Raw genomic sequence first — 14942 nt, 5'->3', positions numbered from 1 at the left:
TCCATAGCTCTGGCCTCTCCAGGAAGTGGAGGTCATTCATTCATCCATCGACTACTAATTGGGCACGTACTGTGTGCCGGACACTCTGTGCCCAGAGGTGAGGCGGGCGTGGAGATGCTGAGACTCATAGTCTAGTGAGAAACAGGTATTACCAGGTTCTATTGGGGGTGTCTGGAAGTGTGTTGGGGTTACTGGGGTTGTAGGCAGTATGGAGCTGGGGTTTGCTACCCCCTCGTAATGTGTGAGGGTCAAGGAAGCGAGGAATCCTTCCCAAACCACGAAGAACACCTGTCCTGCTCTAAGTGTTCACGGTGCCTCCACTATGAAACACGGCACCTGACTGAACCATCCACACCAGCCTAACCCCTAAAATATCTGACATCTCTGTGTGGACACCAGTTCTTTCTGCCTGCCGAGGATCCATTCAATCCCCCGCTGTGGGTAACAGCACCCCAACTGTCCTTTGGGGAACTGAACCTCCCCCAACTTCAGTCTATGAGCTTTGGCCACAGATGAATCGCTCACACCCACCCCAAGCTCGCGACCCAGGCCTGGCCAATTCAAGCAGCCCATCTCCCGGGCCCCAGTGATTCAGGGATAAGCATGTAGCCAACTGCAACCAACGAGACTCAATCCCATAGGAACTAATGGGAAAAGGTGCGGGGGGCTCTCTCCTCACAGGAGTTACTGAGATGAGAGGAAGAACTATAACCACATGGTGAGCACCTGTCTGACAAAGACGCCACCATTGAAAAAGCAGCGCTGAGAGACAGATCTTTGGAGCATCTAGATGCAGCCATGCCTGAAACCCTAGCCATGCTTCACACCAGCACTTTCCTAGACTGCTCAGTTTTGTGACTCGGAAATCCCTTTCTTTTTTTCTTTTTTTTTTTCACTCTAATCAATCTGACTTAGGTTTCCGTCACTTGCAAAATAGTTCCTGCCTAACGGTTTATTCAAATATTTCATTCATTCATTCGTTCATTCGTTCAGCCTTTCTGCTACACACCTTTACTCAGTGTGCACCATTTGTTCACAAGGGCCACGCGTGATGTGGTCAGCAGGGAACCACGCAGCAGACACCCCCCCATGTGGAATGGTAATTATTCTAACGAACAGAGGTACAAGGTAAGTAGAAGGCAAGAAGCTCACAAATCTTCCAAGGCAGAAAATGCTGAATAATGCCGGCTGCCTGCAGATGCTATTTTAGGAAAGTACATTAAGTGGACGTGATAAATGCCGGGCTCCACATCCTGAGAAAACAGTCCCATTAATCCTGCCATAGGGCGTCCCCATTACTCTCCGACCTCCCCAGGCCTCTGCTTTCCATCACACCTACTGGTGGGTAAACACCCCATCATCCCTGAAGCGCAGGAATCCTCCAGTGGAAAGAATACACACACATCTTCCAAGAGAACCAAGGGCTACATATTTTATCCTAATGTAGTCAGAGGCTCTGGTGTCTTGGCCAGGGCCAAGGTCCCTACTGACCCTCCAGGCTCATCTATTGCATGCCCGACAGCTCTACAAACTCCATCTTGGGAAGCCCGTTGCCCGCCCCAACACTGAGTGGCAAATTCATGGTCAAGAAAAGCCAGTCCCATTCTTAAGCATATCTGGCTTCATGGCTTCCTAAATGGAAAGAAACCAGGGCAGAAGACGAGAAGCCAAGTGCCAGCACGGTCACGTGACAGGGCGGAAATTCGGTTTGGTCAGAGGATCTAATGTGCGAAGCAAACGGTTACACTTCCCAAGTGTAACCCAATCCATGGATTAAACTCTGTCGCCTGCTCCCTCTGGCTGCCGAGCTTTTCCCATTAAAAAAAAAAAAAATGTCGATTCAAAATGCTTTGGATTTCTGTAATGATTTCCTATCACTCGTATGAAAATAAATAAAAGAGATATATGAGTTGAATAACACTGCTGATGCACAGTCACCGTCATGCTGGTGTGTATGTAGGCTCTCTCTGGAAATACACGGAAGAAGCCGGAATGGGGAGGGGAGCTAGGTGGCCGGAGTCTGGGGAGGAAAAGAATTATTCCTTTTATTTTATGCCAATCAGTAGTTCTCAGGTAGGGGGACATTTGGCAAGGTCTGGAGGCATTTCTGAGTGTCATGACTGGGGAGGAAGAGGGAGAGGTACCACTTAGCATCTACTGAGTAGCGGCCAGGGATGCTGCTAGACACCCTACAATGCACAAGGCAGCACCCCAACCCCCAACGAAGGAACAAAGGATTATCGGGCTCCAGTTGTCAACAGTTGTAAGGTTGAGAAGCCCTGCTACAGACCTTTAGGAAGAGCTTTTAACTACTTTTACCATGGGAATGCATTACGATATAAAAATAAAATGTATCATATATACAAAAGAGAACATTTAACAGCTAGAAACACAGAGAGACAGTTTAACAGTTTGGAAAAAAAATAATAAAATGAACCTCCTGTATAACCACCATCCCATCTTATATTGTTTTTACTTTTAAAAATCAAAGACGGTCATCGAAGACCTGGAGAAAGTCGGGGAGATCAGAGTGTGAGCAAAGAAAGAGAAAGCAGAACCTTCTGGCCTAGAATGCTGGATGGAGCATTAGAGCTGGAAGGGACCTGAGGGGACACGGAGTCCCAGAACAGCTAGATGTCCCTTCTTATGCCACTCTAGTCAGTTGACAGTGGTCACCCGGAGGGCTGACTGAACATAATTCAGGGGGACAAAACACCATGACTGACTATGAATATCTGATGGGAGGGGAGGGAGGGGAGGGCCCCGTAGGTGACATCCCTGTGGCCTAACCCCTTCACGTTTCATATGTGAAAACCCGGAGGCAGGAAGGTGGAACGGCCGGCTTCAGGTCACGCCCTGAGCTGGCAGCAGAATTTAGCAGATGTCCTGACTCTCAGAAGAACATTCCATTCCCCTCAGCTGAGGCTCAGCAAACTGTGGCCCATGGCCACACCTGTGTGTGTCTGGCCCGCGAGCTTAAAATGGATGTTACATTTTTAAAATAATAATAACACATACAGATTATATCAAATTCAAATTTCAGTGTCTATAAATAAATGTTTACGGGGCGGGGGGGGCGTGGAGAACACAGCCACACCCATTCATTTACATATTACCTAGAGCTAAGCAGGTGTGACGGAGACCATGTGGCTCAGGACGCCTGCAATATTAGTTGGTCCCTTACAGAAAATATTTACTTACTCCTGCTTTTTGCCAGTGCTTCTCAAACCGCCTTGGGGGAATACTGTCAACATTCCGATTCCGTTTCAGCTGGCACGATCTGAAACTCATCCTTAACCATTCTTAACTGTCAACTGCACATAAAGGCTCCCAAGATCCATCCCCATATGGTCTTTTGGTTTGGGACCACCTGTGTGGTAGGACTAGGAAATGAATTAAGTCAGCTCTGGCACAGCCACACCCTGGACAAGCATGCTTCATTAAAACACATGAAGCAGATTCGAATGCATGAACTGAGAGGTCATATATTGTCCAGAAAAGGCTAGAACGCTATGTATAGTATGACTCCATTTCAATATATTAAAAACATTATTTAAATAACTTTATACATAAACATTTCTTTTTTTCTGAAAAGATACGCAAAACTGTCACTTTGGAGGAGGGGGCGGGGGGGGAAGACAATATACTTTTCATTTTATAACTTTCAACATGGTTTGATTTGATTTTTTAAAAAAAAAGAATGAATGACAAACATGTGTTGGGCACCTGCTATACACACTGTCTTAGGCGTGGGATCAGCAGCTAATAGAAAAGATAAAATCTCTGCCTTCCTGAAGCTGACATTCTAGTGAAGAGAGACACAATAAATTAAAGAATAAGTAAATTTTAGAGTGTGTTTGGCGCTGCCACTCAAAATGTGGTTCACTCAAAATGTGGGTCACCGCCAATCCAAGTTTGTGACCAATTAGCAATCGATGAGAAGCTGACACCATAACTCAACAATGGCACCAAGCCTCAGTGTAGCTCAGCTGACATTTTTTTTTCTTAGCAAGACTTTCTCGATAGAGGAAGCAGAGAACGCTGGTGAACATTCCAGGGCGAACTCCTTATCTCGTGGAGGACCTATAACAAACAGCTCCTGAACTGGCTACTTTGAAGATCCTGGACTGGAAGCTAACGAAGAGGCAATGAATAAAATAAAGGGGAATGTGTGTGGCAGTTTTTAAAAGGAGGGATCGGAGAAGGCCTTGTTGAAGTAGTGACCTTTGAAAATTAGGTCAGAAGGAAAACAAAACAGAACATAAAATGATGCGGGCCAAGACAAATTTGGCTTCACTCACCAGGAAAGGTGTGCAGACCCAGGTGAAGGTCCCCATGGCTGCCAGGTAGGCAGACTTCTTCAGCACCTTCAGCTCCTCCTGCCTGATGGCCAACACCTTGTCTTTGAATGCCAGCTCCCAGGCATAAAGCTTTAACACTTTGATCCCGTTGAGAATTTCGTTCATCAGCTTAATCCGATTGTCTTTGCTCTTCATGTGGGCCACCTTCAAAGAGAGAAGAACAATCAGCATGGCATGGGGGGGGCGGGGGCAGCCCGCTCACTTCTGGCTCTGGCATCACACCATCACTCAACGTCCCCAAAAATGGCCTTCCTGAGGCTGGGAACGCTGACCCCGCAATTCCCATGAACCCTGCTCTTGACCCTGAGAACACTCCAAAAGACTCTTATCAAAGGAAAAAAACTGCCTTGAATCACACTACATTAGAAGCAGAGAAACCTATCAAATTTAAAATTGAGAAATAGAGGCAAGAAAAATCCTTCAGAAGCAACCTAAGTGCCCATCGACAGACTACTGGATAAAGACGGGGGACCTATACACAACGGAAGATTACTCGGCCGTAAAAAGAATGGAATCTTACCATTCGTGACAACATGGATGGACTTACAGGGTATTATGTTACGTGAAATAAGTCAGAGGAAAAACAAATACCATATGATCTCACACATGGAATCTAAAGAACAAAATAAATCAACAAATACAACAGAAACAGACTCATAAATACAGAGAACAAACTGATAGGAGGGGACAGGGAGGGGCTGAGTGAAAAAAGGTGAAGGGATTAGAGGTGATGGGATTAGGAAATACAAACTGGCAGTTACAAAATAGTCATGGGGACATGAAGTACACATAGGGAATATAGTTAATATTGTAATAACTGCATGTGTCAGATGGGTACTAAATGGGAGATCACTTCGTGAATTATATAAATGCCTAACCACTATGCTGTACCCTGGAAACTAATATAAAATAACAAGAATGTCAACTCTAATTGAAAAATAAAAATTTAAAAAAAAAAAAAGAGAGAGAAGAAAAATCTTTCGGGTGTCCAGGGACACGAGCCCGCTCTGCTGATCCAAACACAAGAAAGAAGACGTTGGGTTTTTCCTTCCATTTCCTTATTTTCTGTGTTGATTTTCAGCCAGTGCATGGTTGTTAAAATACTGAAATGTTTCCGCAGCAGCCAGCACTGGTACTGACTCCACGCCACGCAGCTAGTAAATATTGCTGATAGCATCCTGGTCTTTCTATATGCCAGGTACTTTTCTGAGCATTTTACACGCATTTAGTCATTCGATGCTCACAAGAACCCTATCATTAAGTCCTACGGTCATTCCTGGGTCACAGATGAGGACGCTCTAAGCGACATGAAGGCAGTGACTAGTGCTGTGTCAGAGGTGGAAGCCTAACTGTCGGCGGGATGGAAGGTGACACGGCCCCAAGCCCCCTTCCTTACCTGTCTTCCCTCCCTCCACCCTCAGATGATGAGGCCTCGCTGCAGCAGGCCCACATCCTGGAATTCCCTTCCCCTACCGTACCGCCCGCGCGGCCAGGAGCTCTCATCTGAAACTGCACAGGCACATCCTCAATAGCCATCGACAGAGGAGCAGAGAAATAAACTCTGGCCTGTCCCTGTTATGGGCCATTAGGCAGCAATTCAAGAGCATGAAGTCAGAAAAATCCCCAAGACACGGTGCCAGATGATGTAGATGATGGCATCAGGCAGCTAGACAGCCCCGTCAGTGTGAAAACGGACGTGGCAACAATGCCATAGTACACACACACACACACACACACACACACACACACCCCCCCCCCACCCCCCCCCCGCCCCAAACCTAACTATGCAATCAGAGCTCTACATAAATACATGGAAAGTTCTAGAAGAACTTGCTTCGATGTCTTCACCGTGGTTGAGAGGGTAGGGACACTTATACGTATACACTTTTGTATTATCTGAACATTTTTTTATGAGAAGGCATTCACTCTATTATTTGGGTATTTAACAACTTAAAAAATACAAAATATCTCCGAAAATAAATAGTTTAACACTGCGCCTACCATAAGGTAACGGGGAAAAAGTAGGGGGTGATATTTACTCAACTCTTAAAAACGCCCACGCACATAAGTGAATAAACTCCATGGGAAACAGAGAATTTCTCAGAGGCTCACAGACGTGATTTCAGTCACTAGGACTAATGCTTTCAGAAGCCGTCAACCTTGGCTGCCCAGTGTAAATCACCTGGGAAGCTCTAAAAACTCCCGATGCCCAGGCCCGCTCTCTGCCAGGCGACCCAGAACCACAGGCATGGGGCCTAGGCATCTGTTAGAGCTCCTTACAGGGCGAAGTTCCAAGAAGGAGCCCAGGAAGGCTGCGGACCCCACTCCCACTCCCACTCCTGAGGAGAAGGAACTCCACGAAAACCCAGGGGGAAAGGCTTCGGGCCCAGGCCCAGCGGGGAGCCCCGTGGGGCAGACGCCTTACCTGGTAGGTCTTGGTCTTCATGGCCATTACTGCGTTGAGGGGTACCATGAAGATCATCACGGCCACCCCGGCCAGCACGGAGGGTCCCAGGTTCTAAGGAAGGAGAGAGAACAGGCCTTCACACAGGGTTTCCACCCGCTGAGGTGCCCCATGCTCTCTGCCCGGTGAGTTAGGGGCAGTTCTAGTACTTATGCCCAAGGATGGGCTATTAAGAATTTCCAGATTTATTCCTGAGCATCTCTCAGTGTCCCACAGCCCCTTGAAGGACATGCAGGTACACCGTCCTTTATCTGAAACCCTTGGGACCGGGTGAGTTTTGCTCATTAGAATTTAAGAAAGGAAATAAAGTGTTGAGCAGATGAGAGTTAACACAGCTGGCCTGAAGGATTATCTGGTTTGAAGGCCAGCTTAGAAATCAGGCCCTTGGCTGGTGCCTGGGAGCTTGGACTTTGGGAGGGTTGCCACCATCCTCAGAACTGATAAGAGTGGCTCCTTGTGCCTGAACTGTTTGCACAAACTTTATGGTGTTCTGAATACTCCTTTTCCTTCTGGGAGTCTGGAAGTTTGGTATGTGGCAGAGGCTACCTGTGTGACCAGCCCCCCGAGTAAAAATCCTGGACGTGCAGTCTCTAGAGCGTCCCTGGCTGGTAACATGCCACAAAGCTGTCACAACCGGTTGCTGGGGGCTATAGGGCATCCTGTGTGACTCCAGTGAAAGAAGACTCTTGGAAGTTTGTGCCTGGATTCCCTCAAAAAACTTGCCGCCTGCGTCTCATCCTGCTATAATAAATTATAGTCCTGAGTCCTCCTAGCCACTCATCTACTTGGCATGGTCTTGGGGACCCCAGTCACAGGGGTACACGCCCTTCCACTGTATTCCACCCCCACCGGGGCTTGGTACAGCACTCCGTAATCAAATGCACTGATTTTTCAGCAGCAAAATAGGTACATTCACACTGAGAGGGACAATCAAGATTACAAATGCTTCACGTCAGGTCAGCTTTTGCCACCAAATGAGTTTAGAAAAACTCTGGGTTTTCAGGGCTGTTTGACAGGGATTTGTAGATTTTTTTCTCTTATCTCCTTTGCAAGGAAGGTAACTACTGTCTCAGAGTGGTTAAGAGGCCCGGGACAAGATACACATCCATATCTTTCAAATTCCATAACTACAAAGAGACAGCTTGAGAAGCTGGCCCAGGGTGCATTACTCATTTACAAAGAGAACTACAGGGTAATGTGATTTTTTTCCCCTTAGGCATTCAGGAAACAGAACTATTTGTCCCTTCCAAGTAGTCACCTGCAAGGCTCCAGTTGTAGTTCCAAAAAAAAAAAAAAAAAAAAATGCTACTGTTTATCCAGATGGTTTCTGTGACATATCTGTGCCCAGTGAAGATTACTCTACCTTCAGAGCGAAAAGTGATTTCTACCAACAATCTAAACCATTCAGAATCAACTCTGACAGCAAATAATAGTAACTAAAACAAACTGAGCTCATCTGTGTACCCTGCACTGTTCCATACACATCACCTGCATTAATTCCCTCCATTGTCCCAACATCCCTATGACAGGAGGTACCATTATCATCACCAATTTACATAGGAGGACACTGGGGCTTAGTGACATTAAGTGACAAGGTCACAGAGCTAGTAATGGAAGAGGCAGGATTTGAATCCAGAGCCCACACTGTCATCCACTATCCTATACCATGTTCTTGATGGTCAAATAGAGAAATCCTATTGTTGGCCTGAACCTACGGCTCCCAACCATGTAGGAATTTCTCCTGACTGTAGGTTGCCAGAGCGTGGGAGAGTGCTGTGTTATTGACATCTCGTGGGGAGAGGCCAGGGATGCTGCTAAACATCCTACAGTCAGGATAGCCCCTGACCACAGAATTATCTGACCCCAGTTGTCAATAACATTCAGCAACCTTCATTGTAAACAAACTAATTTTCTTAATGGTTCATACATCAACCCCAAAGGCAATTCTAAATGAAGTGTTCTAAAAATACTTCCCCCCTGGCAGCACTTTCTGGGGAAGCGGATACCCCAAGATGACTGCCTGAAAAGACGTTTACTTTAATGTTTACATTCTGGTATTTATTTTCTAAGTTTCATTATTACACAATTTATAATCATTCGCCATCTGTTTTATAAATACACACAAAAAATGTAAACTACAGTCAACTCGACAGATAATTTGTTGTGTACTTATTATTCCCATCTGCCCACCCCGTCTCTTGGGCAACTATCAGCTTGTTCACTGTATCTGTGAGTCAGTATCTCTTTTGTTTTTGTTTTTTTTTTAGATTATACATATAAGTGAAATCATACCATATTCGTCTTTCTCTGACTTATTTCAGTTAGCATAATACCCTCTAGGTCCGTCCAACCTGTCACCAATGGCAAGAAATCATTCTTTTTTCTTGCTGAATAATATTCCATTGTATGCATGCACCGCATTTTCTTTATCCAATCATCTACTGATGGACACTTAGGTTGCTTCCATATCTTGACTACTGTAAATATGGCTTCAAAGAACATAGAGGTGCATTTATTCTTTTTGAATTGGTGTTTCGGATTTCTTCAGAGAAGCACCCAGAAGTGAAATTGCTGGGTCATATGGTAGATCCATTTTTAATTTTTTGAGGAACCTCCACACTATTTTCCATGGTGGCTACACTAATTTACAATCCCACCGACACAAGAGTTCCCTTTTCTTCACATCCTTGCCAGCATTTGTTATTTATTGACTTATCAGTGGATAGCCATTCTGACAGGTGTGAGGTGACATCTCACAAGGGTTTTAATTTCCATTTCTCTGATGATTAGTGATGTTAAACATCTTTCCATATGTCTGTAGATCTGTATGTTCTCTTTGGAGAAATGTCTCTTCGGGTCCTTTGTCCATTTTTTCAATTGGATTGTTTGTTTGTTTGGTGTTAATTTGTATGAGTTTCCTCATATATTTTGGATACTGACCTTTCATTGGATGAAACATTTGTGAATATCTTCTCCAATTCAGTAAGTTGTCTTTTCGTTTTATTAATGGTTTCCTTCACTGTACAAAAATTTTTAGCTCGATATAGTCCCATTTGTTAATTTTTTCTTTTGTTGCCCTCGCCCAAGGAGACCGATCCAAAAAGATAATGTTAAAAGCGATGTCAAAGAGTTTTTGCATCTATGTTCATCAAGGATACTGTTCTGAAATTTTCTGCTTTCCTCACAGCTTTGTCTGGTTTTGGTCTCAGAATAATTCCGGCTTCATGGAATGAAACGGGAAGTGTTCCTTCCGCTTTTATTTTTTGAAATAGTGTTAAAAGGACAGGTACTAATTCTTCTTTAAATGTTTGGTAGAATTCACCTGTGAAGCTTCCAGGTCCTAGACTTTTATTCATTGGGAATTTTTTGATTACTGCTTCGATTTCATTGCTAGTAATCAGTCTGTTTAGATTTTGTATTTCTTCCTGGTTCAGTCTTAAAAAGTTATGTATTTCTAGAAATATCCATTTTTTCTAGGTTGTCAAATTTGTTGGCGTATAATGTTTATAGTATTCTTTAATGATTCTTTGTATTTCTGTGGTATCGGTTGTAACTTATCTTTCATTGATCATTTTATTTATTTGGGCCCACTCTCCTTTTTCTTGATGTGTTTGGCTACGGGTTTATCAATTACATTTATCTTTTCAAAGAACCAGTTCTTAGCTTTCCTGAGATTTTCCACTGATTTTTTATTTCTATTGATTTCTACCCTGATCTTAACTAGTCCCTTCCATTTACTTTGGGTTTTGCTTGTTCTTTTTCTAGTTCCTTTAAGTGTAGAGTTAGACAGTTTATTTGGGATTTTTCTTGTTTGTTGGGGTAGGCCTATATAGCCACAAATTTCCCTCTCAGAATTGCTTTTGATGCATTCTGTAAATTTTTAAAAGTTGTATATTCATTTTACTTTGTTTCAACATAGTTTTCAATTTCTTGTTTTATTTCCTCTTTGACCTATTGGCTATTTAGGAGCGTGTTCCTTAGTCTCCACGTAGTTGTGTTTTGTCCAGTTTTCTTCCTATAGTAGATTTCTATTTTTATGCCATTGTGGTTGGAATAGATACTTGATATTAACTCCATCTTCTTGAATTTATTGAGGCTTGTTGTGCGGCCTAATATATGTGATCTATCTTGGAGAATGTTCCATATGCACTTGAAAGAAAATGTGTATTCTATAGTTTGGGGATGAAATGTTCTATAAATGTCTATTAAGTTGATCTGGTCTAATGTGGAATGCAAGGCCATTATTTCTCTGTTAATTTTCTGTCTGGATGCTCTACCTATTGATGTGAGTAGGGTATTAAAATCCCCTATTATTATATTACTGTGGAATTCTTCCTTTATGTCCATTAATAACTGCTTTATACATTTAGGTGCTCCTATGTTGGGTGCATATTTACAATTGGATTAACCCTTTTATAATTAATATCCTTGTATTTTTTTACGTTTGTTTTAAAGTCTATTTTGTCTGATATGAATATTGCTACCCCAGCTTTCTTTTAGTTTCTATTTGCATGGAATATCTTTTTCCATCCCTTCACTTTCGGTCTGTATGTGTACTGCTGCTCTTATAAGCAGCAAGCATATAGATGGGTCATGTTTTAAAATCCATTCAAGCCACCCTATGTCTTTACATTGGTGCATTTAATCCATTTACCTTTGAAGTAATTATTGATAAGTATGTACTTACTGCCATTTCGTTAATTGTTTTTTGGTTGTTTTTTTATAGTTCTCCTGTGTCCTTTCTTCTTCTCTTGAGGTTTGCTCTTGTTTTTCAGTATTTTGTTTGGGTTCCTTTCTCTGTGTTCTTTGGATATCTTGTGTTGGTTTTGGTTTTGTAGTTACTGTGAAGTTTATGAATATCATTCTTTATAGCAGTTTATTTTAAGCTAATATATGAAGTTTGAATACATTTTATAAGGATTACATTTTTACTCCTCATTCCACACTTTGTTATTTATGTCACGTTTTAGATTTTTTTGAGTTGTGCATCTCCTAACTACTTATTGTAGCTTTAGTTTGATACTTTTTTCTTTTGATTTCTATAGTAGGTTTTTAAATGTCTGATTCACTGTATTTATTAAATATTTGGCTTTACCTGTGCGATTTTTTTTTCCTTTCTCATATTTTCTTATTTCTGGTTATGACTTTTCTTTTCTGCTTAAAGACCCTTCAATATTTCCTGTAAAACTGGTTTAATGATGATGAACCATTGCTTGTCCAGGAAACTCTTTATCTCCTTTAATTCTGGATAAGCTTACTGGGTAAATTATTCTAGGTTGTAGATTCTTGTCTTTCAACACTGTTGAGATATCCTGCCACTCCCTTCTGGCCTGTGAAGTTGCTAATGAGAAATCAGCTTATTAATGGACATAGCCTTGTGGGGTTTCCTTTGCACGTAACTCTTGCTTTCTTCGAGATGGTCTCTTTAGCCTGACCTTTTGGCATTTTAATTATATCTTAATGTGGGTCTCTTTGGGTTCACCTTGCTTGGAACTCTCTGTACTTCCTGGTCCTGGATGTCTGTTTCTCTTCCCAGTTAGGAAAACTTTCAGCCATTATTTCTTTAAATAAACTTTTGTTCTTTTCTTTATTTCTTCTCCTTCTATAATCCCTGGAATGCAAATGTTTGAGTACTTGATGTTATGTCCCTTAGACTAGCCTTCTTTTTCTTCCATTCTTTTCTTGTTGTTGTTGCTGTTCTGACCGGTTGCTTTTTCCGCCAGTCTGTCTTCCTGGTCACTGAGCCATTCTTCTGTGTTCAGAATCCTCCTATGCCACGTCTACCTCATAGATTTCTACCCCTTGCAACCAAGAGAATCTTGACCAGCATAATTCAGGACTAGTGAATAAATGAGCTCTGTTAGTGTGTGGGAGGCTACAGTGGGAGAAATATGATGTGTATGTTGTAAGGTTGTTAACTACGTGTGCTGTCAAAAAAAAAAGACAAATGCAAACAAATATCATGCCACCAAAGAGAATATAAACCCAACAACTGAAGACTAAAATATCCAGGAATTAGCTGACAGGCCAGAAGATAAAATGTAAGTGACAGCAAGAAATACCAGTGACTTATAGAGGTTCTAATCATCGACACCCTCTCTCTCGCGCCCACCGACTACACACAAGGGTCCCTCCCTACACACGATGGGAATGACATCAAACACACACCAGCCACAGGAAGTAGAGCGCAAGGATGACTTGCAGAGGGGCTGACCAGATCATGTTAATGTACGTGGTGAGATCCATGAACCTCTGGGCGTCCACAGACATGAGGTTGACAATCTCCCCGACCGTCGAGGACTTCCTGGCGGAATTGGTGATCACTAGAGCCTGTGGGACAAAGGAGAGGGAAGGAGGGTGAGTGTGGCAGGCAAGGAGCCCTGGACTCTGCCTCTAGGCCTGTGTGGAAGAAGAAGCCTGCTCAAGGAGGGAAAGGCTGCTGCTCGTTCCTCCTCCTCTCCTGACTAGTCTGCCTGCATCGTCTCATCACAAAGCCCTCGCTCATATCAGCAGCACTCACTGCCTCCCCACCGAGCTCTTCAATACGGAAGGGACCTCAGAGGTCACCTACACCTGGGCTTCTCACACTTTAGTGTGCACACACCTTACCTGGGACATCTGTTACCATGCAGGCTCTGATTCAGCAGGTCTGGGTGGGGCCTGAGACTCTGCATTCCTAACAGGCACCCAAGTGATGCTGATGCTGCTGGTACCCAGACACACTGAAGGACCAAAGTCTAGGCCAGGGTCTCTTAACCCTGGCATTCCTGACTCCGAGGGTGGATCATTCTTGGTGGGGCTGTCCTGTGAACTGCAGGATGTTAAGCAGCAAACCTGGCCTCTCCCCACTAGGTTCTCCCATCCCCAGTTATGCCAACCAAAAATATCTCCAGATATGGCCAACCATCCCCCGAGGGACAAAATCGCCCTGGTTCTCAAATGTGGTTTCACACTATTACCTGGGGGCTTTTCGAAAAACTATTACTTGGGTCTCACCCTCAGAGACCCTGATTTAGTGGGTCCCACCCTCAGAGGCCCTGGTTTAGTGGGCTGGGGCACAGTCTGGCACCGGAAGCATCTAAAGCTCTTCAGGTGAGTCTAACTTGCAGACAGGACTGAGAACCAATGGTCTAGTCCATCTTTCCTGAACACCTGCTAGACCGTCTCTTCCCAGCCCCTGGGACCCAAGCGTGTCCTTCCCCCAGAGGCGAAGGAACAAAGGAAGCAAGCAGACAATCCAGTTCCTTTAAAGGTGTTTGTGCACAAATGCCTGCTAAGTATTCTGTCACCTAGGGAAGGGACCATCTGCTCAGTTCCAGTGGAGAGCTACAAGAAGCTCAAACACAGAATATGCAGAGCAGAGCCAAGGACTTGCACTTGGATGTCCCCAAATCAAGTACCACCTAAGAAACCCAGTTAACCACAGATGTCACGGGTCTCATGGACATCCCAGAGGCTCGCCCCTGAAATCGGCTTGGCTGAGGCCTAACGCCTAACGGGCCATCCTTGCCATCCACAGTCATTTAGTCCGCCCTCGTGCTGCTGCTCCAGAAGCTGGGCTGGAAGCCCCTGCAGTGGTCCCGACCCACCCAGCCAAGTCCCTACAGATTCTGGGGCTGCAGCAGGAGACGTCGAAGTCGACGTCGAGACATCAACCTGGAGACCTCGTGCCTGCAGGCCGGCCCCACCCACCTGCCCGCCCCACCCACCTTCCGGTAGACGGCCCCGACCACGGCCGTCTTGATCCTCATGCCGCTGACGAAGCAGATGTGGAAGTACTGGTGCAGCAGGAGGGTCTGCAGACAAGCGCTGACGAACAGGAGCGCGGTGTAGAAGTAGCCCTGCCAGCTCGGGGCCTTCTTGTCGTTCACGAAGTTGATGAGCAATCTGCGAAGGAGCAAGGACAGAGCCCGGCCTGACGCGACCGTGACGCATGCGCGGAGGGAAGGGGCCTTTGGTTTCGGCGTTCTGACTCTCTCCCAAGCCGGGCAGGCGTCGGTGCTTCGATTTTGGAGATGGAAAGCCAAACCCGTGGTGGTGGGTGGTGGTCGGCCTGCGCCGTCGCCCAACCCACTCCTGCATGACAAGGTGCCTCTGCCTTGGGCTTCTCGACTCGC

General features: G+C 44.6%; 1 protein-coding gene across 1 annotated transcript in view; it reads right to left on the bottom strand.

Moving 5' to 3' along the window:
* Positions 1 to 14942, bottom strand: part of ABCC1 (ATP binding cassette subfamily C member 1) — a 126668-nt gene that overhangs the window by 45179 nt on the left and 66547 nt on the right. Inside the window, exons 9-12 of the mRNA XM_023529668.1 lie at positions 14535 to 14825; positions 12994 to 13155; positions 6787 to 6879; positions 4302 to 4505 (exon numbers count right to left, since the gene is read on the bottom strand). Of these exons, the coding sequence (XP_023385436.1) occupies positions 4302 to 4505; positions 6787 to 6879; positions 12994 to 13155; positions 14535 to 14825 (750 nt within the window). The remainder of the gene's footprint in view (positions 1 to 4301; positions 4506 to 6786; positions 6880 to 12993; positions 13156 to 14534; positions 14826 to 14942) is intronic.

The sequence above is a fragment of the Pteropus vampyrus genome, unplaced genomic scaffold (assembly GCF_000151845.1).
Source record: "Pteropus vampyrus isolate Shadow unplaced genomic scaffold, Pvam_2.0 Scaffold40, whole genome shotgun sequence".
NCBI classification, from domain to species: Eukaryota; Metazoa; Chordata; class Mammalia; order Chiroptera; family Pteropodidae; genus Pteropus; species Pteropus vampyrus.
This window is presented reverse-complemented; position numbering and strand designations above follow the sequence as displayed.